The sequence below is a fragment of the Sphaerodactylus townsendi genome, linkage group LG12 (genome assembly GCF_021028975.2).
Source record: "Sphaerodactylus townsendi isolate TG3544 linkage group LG12, MPM_Stown_v2.3, whole genome shotgun sequence".
In the NCBI taxonomy this organism is placed as follows: Eukaryota; Metazoa; Chordata; class Lepidosauria; order Squamata; family Sphaerodactylidae; genus Sphaerodactylus; species Sphaerodactylus townsendi.
This window is the reverse complement of record NC_059436.1, coordinates 18900231-18918140: the sequence shown is the minus strand read 5'-3', so window position 1 is coordinate 18918140 and position 17910 is coordinate 18900231. Positions and strand designations below refer to the sequence as shown.

The 17910-nt window shown below is 42.9% G+C and overlaps 1 protein-coding gene across 3 annotated transcripts; it reads left to right on the top strand.

Annotated features, from left to right (window-relative positions):
- The first annotated feature begins 1027 nt into the window (after positions 1-1027).
- CRTAM (cytotoxic and regulatory T cell molecule) lies at positions 1028-14369 on the top strand. Of its 3 annotated transcripts, none has more exons than XM_048512528.1 (11): positions 1028-1144; positions 2129-2269; positions 3780-3932; positions 4566-4709; positions 5979-6140; positions 7287-7361; positions 8732-8833; positions 8943-9041; positions 9569-9712; positions 11365-11442; positions 13952-14369. In XM_048512528.1, exons 2-11 carry the CDS (start codon positions 2179-2181, stop codon positions 14080-14082), a joined length of 1179 nt encoding a protein of 392 aa, XP_048368485.1. In that variant the 5' UTR covers positions 1028-1144; positions 2129-2178; the 3' UTR covers positions 14083-14369. The 3 variants fall into 3 exon arrangements, with proteins under 3 accessions (XP_048368485.1, XP_048368484.1, XP_048368486.1); XM_048512527.1 differs by having other exon boundaries at positions 2126-2269; XM_048512529.1 differs by lacking the exons at positions 1028-1144; positions 8943-9041 and having other exon boundaries at positions 1881-2269.
- The last annotated feature ends 3541 nt before the right edge of the window (positions 14370-17910 follow it).

Sequence of the window (17910 nt, the reverse complement as noted above, 5' to 3'; positions counted from 1 at the left end):
GAGAAACCTTGGTTTACACAAACCAGAATGGTACAGCCATGCTCTGCAGCACATTTTCAAAACAAGGTTGGGCATGATCTTGAACATGCCCAGGCTATGACCACAGCACCGCTTGGTATGTGGTAAGTTTCGGGAGCGTTCCCCTTTTTTCTGAATCTCAACTGACCCAAATAAGACCAATTACTGGGTGAAGTTAATGTCACATGGATCGATACCAATATAGCACAGTGGTGGCGAACCTTTGGCACTCCAGATGTTATGGACATGGTCATGCTAGCAGGGGCTGATGGGAATTGTAGTCCATAACATCTGGAGTGCCAAAGGTTCGCCACCACGGATATAGCAAGTCATGAATTGTTAGGGCATCCTCAGCAGGCAACACCAAAAGTTTAATGTCTTTTTATATCTCCCCGATCAAGCCAAACAGTAGCCAGGGGAGTGATATGGATAGAGAATATCCAGTCCGATATGACCATCCTTACACAGATGCTTCCAAAGGTTTACAGAGATAAGAGATCCAATCATGGAACTTGGCCCTCTGCTGAATGGAATTATGAAATGATAAAGAGGTACCTGCAACCAACGTGGCTTGTGCCCCATTTCCTTTCTCTCCACATTCAAAGCTTATAAACTGACATAATTTGGCCTCTACCCACTCGAGCAGAAGGAAACCAGGAGGCTCAGAAAGGTCCCATGGAAAACCACGAACAACAAAGACCCAGCGTGGTTGTAGTGGTTAAGAGCAGGTGGATTCTAATCTGGAGAACTGGGTTTGATTCCCCACTCCTCCACCTGAGTGGCAGAGGCTTATCTGGTAAACCAGATGTGTGTCCACACTCCTACATTCCTGCTGGGTGACTGTGGGCTAGTCACAGTTCTCTCAGAACTCTCTCAGCCCCACCTACCCTCACAAGGTGTCCGTTGTGGGGAGAGGAAGGGAAAGGAGCTTGTAAGCCACCTTGAGTCTCCTGACAGGAGAGAAAGATGAGGTATAAATCCAAACTCTTCTTCTTCTTCAAATGTTGCAGATTGTGTGTTGTGGTTATTTTCAGCCAGCTCCAGTATCACCACCTGAATCTCAGCAGTCAGCTGCTGGAAGAGTTTAGGGAAGGGCAACTGAAGTGATGACACTGGAGACAGACAGGTGGGTGAAAAAGACCCAACTTGCAAATGTGCCCACCTTTAGCCCCACTGCCTCAGTGTAAGCACTTAGCAGCCAAGAGGAGAGCTGAAGAGGACCGCTGGTGGGAGGCAGATGGGGGAGAGAACCAGCATGGTGTAGTGGTTAAGAGCAGGTGTACTCTAATCTGGAGAACTGGGTTTGATTCCCCACTCTGTCACTTGAGCTGTGGAAGCTTATCTGGGAAACCAGATTAGCTTGTGCACTCCAACGCATGCCAGCTGGGTGACCTTGGGCTAGTCACAGTTCTTCGGAGCTCTCTCAGCCCCACCTACCTCACAGGGTGTTTGTTGTGGGGAAGGAAGGGAAAGGAAATTGTAAGCCCCTTTGAGTCTCCTTACAGGAGAGAAAGGAGGGATATAAGTCCAAACTCTTCTCCTTCTTCTTCAGGGAGGGGGTCGTTTCCAGTCTTCTGCCCCTCCTCCACTGTAGCAGTGATATATTCTTTAAATTAAGGGTTTCAGATTTTTTCTGCAAACCTGGTGAAGGGAGGTCCCCCAAGTTTGGAGAAATATCTCCCTTCCTTCAAGGTGGTCCCCATCAACAGATTTAAGTACCCACAGACAGGGCAAGAGTTGACTTTTAGTGATATTGATGCACAGTAGATAGCTGATGTGTTTCATGAAACTCTAGGTGGCTTATGTGCTTCAATCACAAGAGTCCCTTTACGGTGGAACCGTGGTTCAGTGGTCCAGCATCTGCTTTGTAGGCAGAAGGTCCCAAGTTCAGTCTTTGGAGTTTCCACTGTAAAAATGATCAGGCAGTAGGTGATCTGAAAGACCGTTGTCTGAGATCCTGGATCATCCCCGCCAATCTGTACAGACAACCCTGACTGATGGACCAATGGTTTAATTCAGTATTAGGCGGCTTCACGTGTCCACGTTCCTCTTGGCACATTGTCAGCTGTCCCTAAGAGACATTTCACAAATCCATTTTCTTTGACAGAAGGTTTTCTAGAGGCTCCCATCGAAAGCATAACAGTAGTAGAAGGTCAGGATATGGATCTGCACTGTGTGGTGCTTGGAGACAACACATCTGTTCTGCAGTGGTCCAAACCTCCGTTTACAATTTTTCTCGGCCGACATCAAGGTAAGTTCCAGTGGGCGCTTAAGACCTCATTATTTTTCCATTGCACTGTGGACAAGCGGTGGGCTTTTCCTGCTGTATCGTTATCTGAGTCATCCACACCCCCACCCCTTGGTTCAAAGGTAGCCCGTCGACCTCTTTATGGCAGGAAGTTGATGCAACAGAAACCCCATCATTGTGGTCGTGAAGTGTGAATGCAGAAATTCCTTCCAGGGCGTTTATCACTCCTTCCACTGTGCAAAAGGCCAGTATTCTGACCAGCAAGGGCAAAACAGTATGCAGTGGCCCATCTATGCTCTGTCCTATGCTAGATTATATTGTAATGCATCTTTAAGCTTTTCAAATCTCCCAACACTGTTTGTTATGTTTATTCTAAAATATCATGACATAGATCTTTTAAAACTTTTTTTTTTGCTGGATTAAAATTGGAGGCACATTTGAGTCCATCTACAACTTCATGTGTTTCTTCTTGATCAACTCACTTTCTATAAAGGTGCTGGAATTTTAATTGCCAATGGAAACAGCAAAACAGTGCAAACACACCCAAACTGTGTGGTTCATTGGATGCATTACACTTCCTTTATCATGTAAACTGAAAGCTTTTGGGCATACAGTGTTCTTCTGATGCTAAGAAGAAATGGTTGTCCCAATAGAGGCACAAGCCTTCACCGCAGTTGCACAATGTAAAAGCTTCTGCAAACTGTCTGCTTTCCCAGCAGAGTCCAGCTCTGCAGATCCAGAACTAGAGTATCGGGATGTACCAGATCTAGACATTTGGGTGCCCCATGGAAAATTCAAAATGATTCCCCTCTTTCTTACTCCCTTGAATTCAGTTCCTGAGCCTGGAAGCCTCTCTTTGTTAATTAGGCCTTGAGAAAGAATCATAGAGTTGGAAGAGACCCCAAGGGCCATCAAGTCTGACCCCCAGCAATGCAGGAGCACATAATCAAAGCACTCCTGTCAGATGGCCTTCCAGCCTGTCTTTAGAAACCTCCAAAGAAGGAAAGTCCACCACACTCTGAGGTAGTGCATTCCACTGTCTTTACTGTCCTTACTGTCCTTACAGCCCTTACTGTCAGGATGTTTCCCCTGATGTTTAGGTGGAATCTCTTTTCCTTCACCTTGAACCCATTACTCCTGGTCCTGGTCTCTGGATCAGCAGAAAACAAGCTTGCTCCCTCACCAACATGGCATCCCTTCAAATATCTAAACATGGCGATCATGGCTCCTCTTAACCTTCACTTCACCAAACTAAACATACCCAGCTCCCTAAGTCTCTCCTCATAGGGCATGGACCTTTTACCATTTTGGTCACCCTCCTCTGGACACACTCCAGTCTGTCAATATCCTTCTTGAATTGCAGTGCCCAGAACACTAAAGCCTTCTTCATAGCCATTTTCTGAGTCATGGCTGAAAGATCCTCCTTTTTCCTAGCTTTCGCAGCACCTTGGACAGATCCAGATCCATTTTTAGGTAGGAATGAATAATTAACATTTTAAAACACTCTTTCCAGGTTTAAAGGATAAGCGGTATCAGCTTATTAATTCTTCAGTGGATCGTTTGTCAGTTCGCATCTCCAACGTAACAACAGATGACGAAGGACTGTACACTTGTTACCATTATGGCGCAGAAGGCACAGCCAAGCAGGTGAATGTCACCATTTTAGGTGAGTTGCTAAAATCCTAGCTTTGAATCTATGAGGGCAAGCAGAGAGGGATAAGCTGATCAAGTTCTGTTTGCCCATAGATCTGATACCAGTGGGTTCCCAGCACTTGCCCAACTGTTAGAAACTATTAGAAACCAGTCCAGGAGAGCCATTCTTCCAATTTTTCCTAGTGGTTGGATGGCCGGCAGAATCGGTTGCAGTCACTTCCCTTTGTATTTCAAAGATCATGAAAGTGAATGAACAGCATTTTCTCACTAGAAAAGAAGCAAGTCTCTTGTTTGAGGACACATTAAAAATCGAGGGCAGGGGCGTACTGCCCGGGGGGACATAGGTGGCCAAGTGTCCTGGGCTGCGGCCATTCAGTCATGTGGGGGGCAGAAAATCACCCCCATACCCCTCCTCCTTCCCCCCAGGTCCATACACAGACTTCAAGACCAGGTGCAAAAAAAGTTGTTCGGTCATGGTGGGGGAGGGTGGCCGTCCATACGGGGGGTGGGGGGGAGGAAAACTCAGATTTTGCACAAGGCTACCTTTTCCTTTGATCGAGTGCCATCTCTATATCACTTGCTGTGAGGATACTGAAGTGGGAAGAATCCAGTTTCCTAATCCACTCATTCATTTTTCTACTTACAGCTGCTCCCTCTAAACCTCTGTTGGAAGAATCAACAATCAGAGCTCACAACAAAGAAGAAATTATTATCTTAAGGTGTTCTACCCAGAAGAGTAAGCCCCGTCCTCAGATTACATGGCTGCTGGACAATGGGATAGAGCTCTTTGGTATGCTTTTCATCAGTTACTCTCTTGATGCAGACCCCATTGTTCATTAATAACTTCTCTTAAGTCAGCACCACCACCTGATGGACAAAGCAAATTCCCCAAAAACTCAGCTATAACTCAGTTCAACCCTAACATAAAACCATGGATCAGCTGTGGTTGGTTTTTGAAGCCAGATACCTTCGCAGAGACCAGCCTGAGTCAACTCACAAAGAAAAACAGTACAAACTTGTAAAATGAACAACGTATCCTTTATCATTAGTACTAGTCTATTTCTCTAGGTCTTCCCTCCATCCCCAAATATATTTTGAAAGGCTTTCTCCTTATGAAGTTATCACTGTATAACATCTAAATACTGGTATAGTTTGTGGTGAAATTAAACTCTAGACACTGCAACAGATTTCAAAGATCTCGTTCCATCTGTTTATCCAAGTTATAAGGTTTTATAGAGGTTTAGTGGTGTTGATGACAGTAATTAAGTCTGCAGCAGAAATTTGTTCATTGGTCTGCCTGTTGCAAAGAAACTATCCAAGCCAAAAAGACCTAAAACAGCAAACCTGACATTTTTCAGGATAATCACTGAATTGGGCAGGAGTCTGAAAGAGGAATAAAGCAAGGGAAAACCGGTCGAAAACGGAGTCACAGACCTTTGGCTACGGGCCCAGAGGTGGGATCCAGCAGGTTCTCACAGGTTCCCGAGAGTAGGTTACTAATTATTTGTGTGTGCCGAGAGGGGGTTACTAATTGGTGATTTTGCCACGTGATTTTTGCCTTAGTTATGCCCCTCCTCTCAGCAGTAGCGCGCAGAACTTGAAGCAGTCTAGGAGAAGGTGCACCGGCGTGCGTGGCAGCCTGCGCCTGTGTGCATTCGTTTCCCCGCCCAAGGACCGGCACAGTGGCTGCGTCCTTGCCACAGCCCTGCCCAGCAATGCCCCGCCCCCGGAATGCCTGGCCACACCCCCGTGGTGTCCCGCCCAGCCCCATTGGCACTATGCCACAGTTTGAATCCCACCACCATGGGAACCTGTTACTAAAATTTTTGGATCCCACCACTGTACGGGCCCTCATTGGTCAAAGGCAATGATTGTTCATTGTATTATGCAAATGGAGCTTATTGTGTAAAAGTGCAGAATCCACTTTATTTACTTGCTAACAATCACTAAAGTGCATTGAAAGTGGATTCAAAGTGCATTGTTCAGCACATGTGAAAGCTCCTTACAAGAGAGCATGTGTTACTTTCCCCCTCCTTCTGCATTCCCAAATATATTTTAGGTGACACTCATCATCAGTGTGAACAAAATGGGAAAAAATGCAACACAACCAGCTCCCTGAAAGTCCGCACCTTCAACCAGAAGTCTACTATAACTTGTGTTGTTCGCCACAAAGCTCTGGGAGGAGGAAATTTAACTGCAACTATTCACCTGAGCCATATCAGTAAGTGCAGTGCTTATATCTGCGCAACATTTACGGCATAACATTAATTGTATTGTCGAAGGCTTTCACGGCTGGAATGACTAGGGTGTTGTGAGTATTCCAAGTTGTATGGCCACGTTCCAGTAGCATTTTCTCCTGACATTTTGCCTGCATCTGGTATCTTCAGAGGATCTGATGGTAGTAAAACAAGTGGAGCAGTGGTAGGATTCAAATAATTTAACAACCGGTTCCGGTGGTGGGATTCAAAACAATTGGTTGTTTACAAGCATTATTTTAACAACCAGTTCTGCCAAAGTGGTGCGAACCTGCTGAATCCCACCACTGAAGTGGAGTATATATGCATATCTGTGGAATGTCCAGGATGGGAGAAAGAACCATTTGCATTGGTTAAATTTGGATTTAAAATGCCAGACAATTGCTATGCAGATGCCCTTACTAACTGATTATGCCACTTCAATGTTACATACATATGCTAAAATGGGTGGATTCCATTTAACACATGAAAATTACACTTGCAAATTGCACCCTTAACACTTTTAACCAATGCAAGTGGTTCTTTCTCCCACCCTGGACATTCCACAGGTATATGTACTTCACTTGCTTCACTACCATCAGATCATCTGAAGATGCCAGCCATAGATCAGTGAAACATCAGGAGAAAATACTACTGGAACATGGACATACAACCTTGAAAACCCACAACACCCTTATAAGGAAAGTCCCTTTTGTTTCTCTTTCATATAAACATTGATTATATGAAAGACAGAAACAGGAGGGACTTCCCTTCCTTTAAACACATGCTAAAGTAGATACACAGTGGAGTGGGTGGCAGCCAAGAAGAAAACACATTTTGCCCCTACATTCCTGCTGGGTGACCTTGGGCTAGTAACAGAACTCTCTCAGCCCCACCTGCTGCAGAAGGTGTCTGTTGTGGGAAGGGAAAGGAGTTTGTAAGCCACCTTGAGTCTCCTTACAGGAGAGAAAGGTGGGATATAAATCCAAACTCTTCCGCTTCTTTTTCAACTCCTGTACTAAGCCTACCTGTTTTGCTTGTCCTATGCCAGTGGAGACTAAGTGGATGGTTAAATGGAATATGGTCTTATAGGGAAGAAACTAGAGAGTCTGAATAAAATTTTCATTTTCCAGAGTCTACTACAGACACGGTTCCAACTACATCTGAATTTGGTATGACAACCTTGGAGCACCCTTGGCGTTACACAGGTAAAATACAAAAAGCGAAGTGCCTCCAATAATTTTTAACAACGGCAATTTTCTAGTTTACTCTGATCAATTAATGGCTCTTCAAGTAAAAGCATGCAAAATGTATCTTGATTGTTTCAAAATCTGATTGTATTTTTAAAAGCAGTAAAATATGCTTGCACCCTCTCCTGCGACGCAAACTCCCTGGCCGTAGAGAGCAAGCATTATAGACAGGAGGTTCTTTCCTATATCTCCAGTTTTCTATGTGCCTGGACAATCATGCAAGATTTTTTTTTTCATTGTGGGGAAACATTCTAATATCCAATCTGAAATGGTACATGCCACCTTCCACAAAAGGGCTTAATTACCTATATAGTATAGCTAGGATATTTTCATCCTAATGAGTAAAACCTCCTGGGTCAAATTAACACATTTATTAATCGGTCTAAACTCCTGATGGTCTTTAAAAAAGGGGGGGATCTTTAAACTTCATGTACACAGAAAAAGCTTTGATTACAGTATAAAACAATACAGAATTAGTCCAATATAAGCCCATCACTTTCAGTGGGCTTATAGTAGAATAACCAGTGTGGTGTAGTGGTGGCGGACTCTAATCTGGAGAACTGGGTTTGATTCCCTACTCCTACGCATGAAGTCTTTCGGCCAGTTCTCTTCGAACACTCTCAGCCTCACCTACCCTACAGAGTGTGTGTTGTGAGGAAAAGAACAGAAAGGGTTCGCATGCTGCCGTTTGACTCCTTGTGGTTGAGAAAAGCGAGGTATCAACCCAAACTCTTCTTCTTCTTTTTGGATAGGACTGCACAGTCAGTCTTGCAGTTATTGTGGTGAGTTTGAGCTCTACAGCAAGCAGCAGAGAATAGTTATTTGTTGTCAAGCCCAGTCCCTGACCTGTATGGTCCAGGCTAGGCTGATCTCATCAGCTCTCAGAAGTTAAACAGGGTCAGTGCTTGTTAGACCACCAAGGAAGTCCAGGGTCACTATGGAGAGGAAGGCAATGGCAACCCACCTCTGAAAGACTCTTGCCTTGAAAACCCATAAGTTGGCTGCAACTTGAGAGCACTTTATGCAAACATACCTAGCCACAATCAGTGGACCCCTGGCCATACCCCAAGAATGGGTAGGGTGTGTGATATCTGTGAACCCGTGACGATTTCTACACTAAAATGAAATAACAAATTCTTCATAAAGGAACACTTTCTAGTGCTCTCAGCTAATATTAATCAGCATAGCTCTGCTGAAATTAATTTCTGCTGTTACTTTGACAAATACATCTCCTTTCAAGCCACTCACTGTAATATCAGTTCTGTAATGTACATATCTGCAAAGACATGAAAGGAATAATGTTTCTCTTTTCATTCTGACATTCTCAGCCAACATATTAAATATGACAGAAGAAAACTTCAGGACGCAAAGGTCGCCCCTGAGCAGCAAAGCAGACACTCCAAACTCTACCACCACCAATGGTATGTCAGGTAATTAACGACGATTTCCAAACATATCATTAAATTAATTTCTGTGGTTATATTGGCACATACATTCCTGATGGAACATGAAAGGAATAAGTCCTTGTCATTGCAACAGAATCAGAGAACATATTAAATGTAACAGAAGGAAACTTTGGGGCTCCAACAACATCTGCAAGGAATGAAACAGCAACTCAGGATCTGAACTCCACTGGTGGTATGTTAAAGTACCAATAATTTCCAAATGCAAAATGAAAACTTGACGAATGCTTCTTATTGCTCTATGTATTATTTTGTCATCTGGTTTGGGCTTTTTTATAACTTACCTTGGATGCCCGTCTGAAGAAAGCAGGCTAAAAGTTTTTCAATACATGAAATAATTCCAAAACTCATACAGAAGTCATATATAAGTTATGTCTTACACCACAGAAACTGAACAGAATTTATAAACTAAGTATTTCAGTAAGAAAATTTCCTAGAGTGAATGTAAATTTCCCTCACAAATAGCAATCATGCGCTAATGAGATCATAAACATTATTTAAGAAACTGTCACACACAGCTTGGTACGGTGACACATTTTATTAAGTTTCTGAGTGGATCTGGTTTGCATATCATGAGTATAAAGATTACCACTGCTTTTCTATAGAACAAAAAAGAATATCACATTTCTCCAACAGTCAATATCTTGTTATTAGGAAACAGTACTCCAAAAGCATTAAAATGCACGGTATTTTGAAAAACAGGAACAAACGTTACCTATGAAGGATTTTTGAAGAAGCCGAGCAAGTTATTACCGATCCTTGTGGCCACTCTGCTTTCAATTCTATCTGTCGCAGTCCTGCTCCTCTTGGTGAAAGTATGGAAAGCACATAGAGAATGGAAGAGAGGTAAGATGGTCTAAACAATTGCATTTTTCCATCCATCTATTATGTGTATGGTTTTTTGTTGTTGTTGATTTTAATGATTTTAAAATGTTACTTTAATGTGTGTGTTAATTTGTTAGCTGCATCTGTGGCCCCTTCCGCACACGCAAAATAATGCATTTTCAAACCACTTTCACAACTGTTTGCAAGTGGATTTTGCCATTCCGCACAGCTTCAAAGAGCACTGAAAGCAGTTTGAAAGTGTATTATTCTGCATGTGCGGAATGAGTCTATGACTCTTGGGATGACAGAAGGGCAGGATAACACATTTTGTAAAAAAAACCCATACATTTTCATGCTGCTGGGAGCAGGATACGTAATTTGCTGCTCCCCAGCTTTTCCTCACAATGGCCCCTTCCGCACTTGCACTTTCAATCCATTTTTTGGGTCTTCTTAAATCAAATTCTATTTGCGAATTCAGCAAAATAATTTCTATAAAATAAAACAGCAAATATTTCAATAGTATAGGGTGGGCTGTATCTGTTTCGCAGGGGTATTTGGTTTTGACAGGCTCCAAAATAATTACACACATTCAAGTTACCAATTTTTAATTTAAATACAGTATTTACTGATGCGTTCCTTGAAGTCTTTAAACAAATATTTACTCTGGAATAGATACCTCAGATTTGTATTGGACTAACCAGTAGTTAGTTTAAGATTTTTTATAATGGCTAAAGAGCTAAGACAATTCTTGCTTTCAAGTAGAATTGTGAACGAGCAGAAAACCAGCAAATTAACTTGGTGCAGTGACACTCACAAGTATTCCTTTCAATCCATTTTCAACGTACTTTGCACCTGGATTTTACTGTGGAATAGCAAAATCCACTTGCAAACAATTGTGAAAGTGGATTGAAAGTGCATTATTATTCTGCATGTGCGGAAGGGGCCAATAATGTGAGGACACCAGGAGTTTGACTCAGAAGAAGGAAGATTCATGGGTTCAGTCAAAGAATCACTGGGAAAGCATATGTTTTAGCAGCTAGGTTTTTTATTAATGTTGCTGCTTATGTGAGAACATGGGCCAACTTTAATGGGCTTCCCATGCTTCTTTACATACAGCAGCCATTTTAGAACACATATAGCAGTAAAAACAATATGGGACTTGGACTGGAGAGTTAGGGTAGAATGGAAAATGCAGGATTGGCTTACATCACAGGTGTCAAACTCGCTGCCCTCCAGATGTTATGGACTGCAGTTCCCATCATCCCCTGCCAGCATCATGCTGGCAGGGGATGATAAGACAACGCAATCCATAACATTGGAGGCTTGCAGTTGACACCATAACCACATTAAACTCAGGTGGTTAATAGTTTAACCTGGGTCCATAGAGCTCCATAGAGCTCCAACTGCCATGTTGTTTTTATAGAGCAATCCTAAGCAGTTTTACTTAGGATCCTACTGAGGTATGTTCTACAGGGTTCACTCCTAGGAATTTTTTTTAGAGTTGTACTATAACTGATATACAGTGCAATGCTAAGCATCTATATTCAAAAGATCAATAGGATTTATTCTCCAATAAGTGTGCTTAGGATTGTATTCTAAAAGTGCTCTTTGTGAAAAAATCTGCCATATTTACTGTAGCTCATTATTTTTTGCTCTGAATGTCATCCGAATAGAAAACGATTCCTCGGACCCGACGCTGGAGAACTACAAAGCCAGGCCTAATGAAGACAATCATGCGCAGAATAGGCACGGTGAGTTAGAAGAGTTGTAACACAAGTGTCTGTTGTGCATTTTGCAGGCTGTGTGGTTGTGGTCTGGTGGTTTTAGCTTCTAATGTTTTGCCCGCATCTGTGACTGGCATCTTCAGAGGTATGTCATTGGTTAGATGTGTTTCTCTGTACCACACTATGCCAGCCACAAATGCGGGTGAATGTTAGGAGTTAACACTAGACCACAGTTACACAGCCTGGAAAACCCACAACAGCCAGTTGATTCTGGCCTTGAAAACCTTCAGCAATACCCTGTTTCCCTGAATATAAGACATCCCCTGAAGATAAGACATAGTAGAGGTTTTGCTGAAGTGCGAAATATAAGGCATCCCCCAAAAGTAAGACGTGGCAAAGTTTTTGTTTGGAAGCATGCCCGATGAACAGAACACAGAAAAATAAGACATCCCCTGAAAATAAGACATAGCACATCTTTGGGAGCAAAAATTAATATAAGACACTGTCTTATTTTCGGGGAAACACGGTATATATTGTAATATAAGCAGGTGTAAGAATTAGAATTTTTAAAGTGCAAGCACAAATGGATGAACTTTAAGCCACGGTTGTTGTCTCAAAGTGGTCCCTGTCAAGCAACAAGCTGGCAATCCCTCGACCAAATCAACCTCTCTCAGGGTGCTTTAGATCTTGCCAAAAGGGAGATTAAAAAGGGTGTAGGGTAAACTGCGCTCGTGGTTACAAACTGGCCAGCAAGCCATCTGGACCCCCCCCCCTCCCCAATGATCCTGCCCCCATCTTGGTCCACTTAACAAGCAATCTGGTAGTCAATGGACCTTCCAGACCATTATATTGAATTCTAAACCTCTGAGAGACTATACCCATTTTGTATTCTGAGGTCTTGAATCTTGTGAGATTAATTTCAGCCTCTTGAAACCTGGATTTCACCTTTAAGAGCAGCATTTCCCCAATGAAACATGTTTGCAATAAAGACCAGGGTCCAAACAAGATGACTTCAAATCTGTGGAAAGTTTTTAATACAAAAGCATTATACTAGAATTAATTTTTTTAAAGGAGTCAGTTTTTTTAAGGGGCAGGTTTATTTCTTTTCGGCAACAGAATAACTTGGCTACCACCATTCCAGAATTAGGGTTGCCAACTGTCTGGAGAAAAATATGCTGTCCCTTTAATAGAGGTTTAGCAGGGTCTTATTTACCAAGTGATGTTACTTGCCTCCATATCCTGAAAAGCTTCAACAGCTCATTTCCACACAATAAGTTTCTATTAAAGAGACAGGATGCTTTTTACTTGCTAAAGCTGGCGCCCAAACTTGAAATCGATACCTGACTCACCAGGTTCCTTCTTATGAAAATGCTGGGGGGAAGAATTAGGACTAATAAAAGGAAACACTTCTTCACGCAACGTGTGATTGGTGTTTGGAATATGCTGCCACAGGAGGTCGTGATGGCCACTAACCTGGATAGCTTTAAAAGGGGCTTGGACAGATTTATGGAGGAGAAGTCGATCTATGGCTACCAATCTTGATCCTCCTTGATCTCAGATTGCAAATGCCTTAGCAGACCAGGTGCTCAGGAGCAGCAGCAGCAGAAGGCCATTGCTTTCACATCCTGCATGTGAGCTCCCAAAGGCACCTGGTGGGCCACTGCGAGTAGCAGAGTGCTGGACTAGATGGAGTCTGGTCTGATCCAGCAGGCTAGTTCTTACATTCTTATGTTCTTATGGTAAGAAGAGCCAACCCAAGACCAAAACTCAATTTCTTCCCCTGATCCCAGTAGCCAGTGCAAGGGGTGTGTGGGTGGGCTAGAGTCACAGGCACCACTTCTCAGGGGTGCACAGGAGAGCAGCACCCCCTCGCACACACGCCCAATTACGCCCACATTCCCTGGGCAGAGAGTTCAGGGATGGGGAACATAAGAACATAAGAACAAGCCAGCTGGATCAGACCAGAGTCCATCTAGTCCAGCTCTCTGCTACTCGCAGTGGCCCACCAGGTGCCTTTGGGAGCTCACATGCAGGAGGTGAAAGCAATGGCCTTCTGCGGCTGTTGCTCCCTAGCACCTGGTCTGTTAAGGCATTTGCAATCTCAGATCAAAGAGGATCAAGATTGGTAGCCAGAAATCGACTTCTCCTCCATAAATCTGTCCAAGCCCCTTTTAAAGCTATCTAGGTTAGTGGCCATCACCACCTCCTGTGGCAGCATATTCCAAACACCAATCACAAGTTGCGTGAAGAAGTGTTTCCTTTTATTAGTCCTAATTCTTCCCCCCAGCATTTTCAATGAATGCCCCCTAGTTCTAGTATTGTGAGAAAGAAAAATTTCTCTCTGTCAACATTTTCTACCCCAGTTGTGGGGTGGGGTACAATGCCCAGGGTAAGTCCCAGATGCCATTTTATTAAGCTATACCCCTGCCAGTAGCAAAATGTTTTCTGAGTAGGCCTTTATTCCAATTGTAGCTGGAAATAAACATTTCCTTTTTCAGGGGGGAATATCAAAAAACGTGTATTTAATTTTCCGCAGTCGCCAGTTGGAGATCTAGTAAGAAGCATGCATCTGAAGAATCGTGGCACACCTCATCAAAGAAGTCAGAAGAGTCAAATGGATCAGTCTTTGAGAAACAGTTGCCCTACATAAAAGGGTTGGATCTGTAACTGTCAGTCCCTCCCGATAGTACTGGTCTGTGCATTATAACGGTGGCGCTGGGCTGCATTCCTTTTATTTAATCTGCAGTGTGTCATCTTGTAAATATTTGTCCAAAATTCAGTTCCCAACTGGACTTCAGAGAAGCGGAAATGACTCATAAAATGTGGGCAGTTCAGACCTTGATTCTATTTTGGACCAGCATATTGCATGCTGCCACAGGAGGTGGTGATGGCCACTAACCTGGATAGCCTTAAAAGGGGCTTGGATGGATTTATGGAGGAGAAGTCGATCTCGGGCTACCAATCTTGATCCTTCTTGATCTGAGGTTGCAAATGCCTTAGCAGACCAGATGCTCGGGAACAGCAGCAGCAGAAGGCCGTTGCTTTCACCTCCTGCATGTGAGCTCCCAAAGGCACCTGGTGGGACACTGAGAGTAGCAGAGTGCTGGACTAGATGGACTCTGGTCTGATCCAGCAGGCTCTTTCTTATGTTCTTATGTTCTTATGCAAATAAAAAACATTATTACCAACACTGGATGTTATTATTTAGCCAAAGTTTTTAATAATTTAGGACTGCAATTTCAGACTCTGAGAATACAGATCGATTTATTTACAGTCATTGACCAGCAAGGTACAAAAGGATTAAAATCACAAAAATTGCAGAAATTACAAAAATACCCTGAGAATACATAAAACAGCATATCTTCAAAAACAACCCTGTAAGGTACCTAAATATTGATTTCTTGAATATTCATTAAGTCGTCAACAAAATTGGATGCAGAAGAATTTGGATTTATACCCCATCTTTCTCTTTTGTAAGGAGGCTGATAGGCGGCTTAGGACTCCTTCCCTTCCTCTCCACACAACAGGCACCTTGTGAGGCAGGTGGGGCTGAGAGAGTTCCGAGAGAACTGTGACTGGACCAAGGTTACCCCAGCAGGTTTCATGCGCACGAGCAGGGAAACAAGCCCAATTCGTCTGATAAGAGTCTGCTGCTCATGTGGAGCAGTGGAGAATATTCCTTGCTGTTGCTGTCATATACAAAAACTTAAGTCCCATGTTTTCTTTCCAGAGATCTCTCCCTAAGTCCCAACACATAAGCCTCAGGTTTCATTTGCAGATTATATTTCAAAAAGCTTTTGCATGATTTTAGCTGCTGTGGAGGTCTTCTGAAGATACAAAATGTTCTGTTTATAAATGTGCAATTACCTTAGCGCTGTAGTGCCCAATATTCCTCGGGGGGAGCAGCCACAGTTGTAAAATAGGTGCAGTAATAAATTTGGGTAGGAGACTGAATTCTGAAAACAAGTTTGCAGTGTGAACTATTGCAGTGTCCTATATATTTATGTTTGTCTATGGTTTGCTGGCATTGCTATTTCGCATGGAATCTGGAAAAGAAAAGAAGTCAGAGAATCATGTAATTCAACCTTTTCCTAATAGTGGATGAAGAAGTTTTTTACTAGCGATGGAAGAAAACGAAAGATGTTGGAGTCTGACTCTTTTAGACCACTGATGGAGCATTGGCCAATATTGTTCTCTTTGTTATTTTACCTGGAATTGGGAAAGATGACGAGTGTGACTCTAGGTAAAGTGTTACCCAATTTCCTCTACAACTTCTCTGCCATCTGGTTCCCCATCACCTTTTGAAGGTACATTCTGTGCAAGCAGGGCCATGTAGAGCTGGACATAGGACTGGGCAGGTGGGAAATGCCCCATTTCAAACTGTACTTTTCAAATACTTTTGTAATCAATGCTATATACATATACATGTACATATGGTGTATGATACACTTACAAGTAATAGAACAGTGTAAAAGTAATAGAACAGTAATGGCTAAGGAGTTGCTTGTTTTGGCACAAAATCACGACCTAGCTTCTGCTGTAACAGCATCAAACATCTCGTCAAAATTTTTCTGTACCCCCTTGTTTTTGACAAATTGGAGCACCTTCCTTATGAGGAGAGGCTGCAGCGTTTGGGACTCTTTAGTTTGGAGAGGAGACGTCTGAGGGGGGATATGATTGAAGTCTATAAAATTATGCATGGGGTAGAAAATGTTGACAGAGAGAAAATTTTCTCTCTTTCTCACAATACTAGAACCAGGGGGCATTCATTGTAAATGCTGGGGGGAAGAATTAGGACTAATAAAAGGAAACACTTCTTCAGACAACGTGTGATTGGTGTTTGGAAAATGCTGCCACAGGAGGTGATGATGGCCACTAACCTGGATAGCTTTAAAAGGGGCTTGGACAGATTTATGGAGGAGAAGTCGATCTATGGCTACCAATCTTGATCCGCCTTGATCTCAGATTGCAAATGCCTTAGCAGACCAGGTGCTCAGGAGCAGCAGCAGCAGCAGAAGGCCATTGCTTTCACCTCCTGCATGTGAGCTCCCAAAGGCACCTGGTGGGCCACTACGAGTAGCAGAGTGCTGGACTAGATGGACTCTGGTCTGATCCAGCAGGCTAGTTCTTATGTTCTTATGTTCTTCTTATGTTCTTATGTCACTTAAATTTAGCACTGAGCTGGTTTCTGTTGTCGGCATTTATTTGATTTTTTTTCAATCTGTATTATTCTTCTTTCAAATTTTGAAATTAATACTAAAACAGTAGGCTTGTTTTTAAGTGGTCTCACTGCCCTGCCACCCCTTCCATTCTGGTCTGCAGGGAGAAAGTACTTAACAATGTGCAGGTGGAGGTTTAGGGTTTGGTGTTGGGAAATTCTATGTTGAATAGGCTAAATTAGGTCCATCTACAATATTCACAATGAATGGTCTGGATATTTATCTTTGCAAAATACATCTCCCTTGTTGTCGTGTTTCTGCCCTCTTATGGAAACACAAATCTTCACAAAATATACTTCCCAGCCTTTTGTCCAACCTGTCAAGACTAATGCCACTAAAAGTAGCATTTGCTCTTACCTCTTGCTTCTTTCATTTCCCTTCCTTTAAAAAAAAAGAATGGCTATCCGACCACAAAGGAATGCCTAATAATGTCCTTTGTTTCCCCTCTTTCGTATGTCGTTTGCTTTACCCTGATGACAGTCATGGTTGAACTGTAGAAAAGGCTCACGAGGAAAAGGACAATGAAAGTGAAGAGGTTTGATGAGATGTTTAGGAGTCCTTCATCATCCTCAGGGTCTACAATCCCATCTAGGTAAGCTTTGAATGATAAATGGAAATTAATTCAGTCCTTTACAAAAAAGGGAAATAGCTCAATGGAGCTGACATAGAAAACAGCAGAAGATAGCGATAGCAGAGAATGGGAAAAGTGCGTAATAATAATTTTACAGCAATTCCGTGATGTAAAATATCTTTTTTACCGTCAAAATAATTTTTAAAAAACCTCATACACGCAAGCTCCATGATCCTTACATTAACAGAAGCAAACAGCTTCCATAGTTTGCTTTGTTTCCCCAATATAGGGAGTTTTCAAATCTTTTGCTTTGTTTCAAGACTGTCCCTGCCTCTTTTTATGGCATATTTCCACACAGCTTCCTTCTGCTGCATTAAAGTTTATAGGGATATAAACACACATGGCCGCAGAATTCTTGCTTTAAAAGCTGCACGCATAAAACCCCGCTGGCGATTCTGGGCTTTTCAGATGTTCATGACTACAATTCCCATCAGCCCCTGCCAGCATGGCCAATTGGCCATGCTGGCAGGGGCTGATGGGAATTGTAGTTCATGAACATCTGGAGTACCATAGGTTCTCCACCAATCCGAGATGGAAAGTACCATTCCTACGGAGCCCAGCAGTCGCGACTCCCCCGCCCAGCTCTTGGTACGTTCCGTCAAACGGCGGGAGGGAAAAGCGAATGGGCGGGGCTGGCGTGCGTGA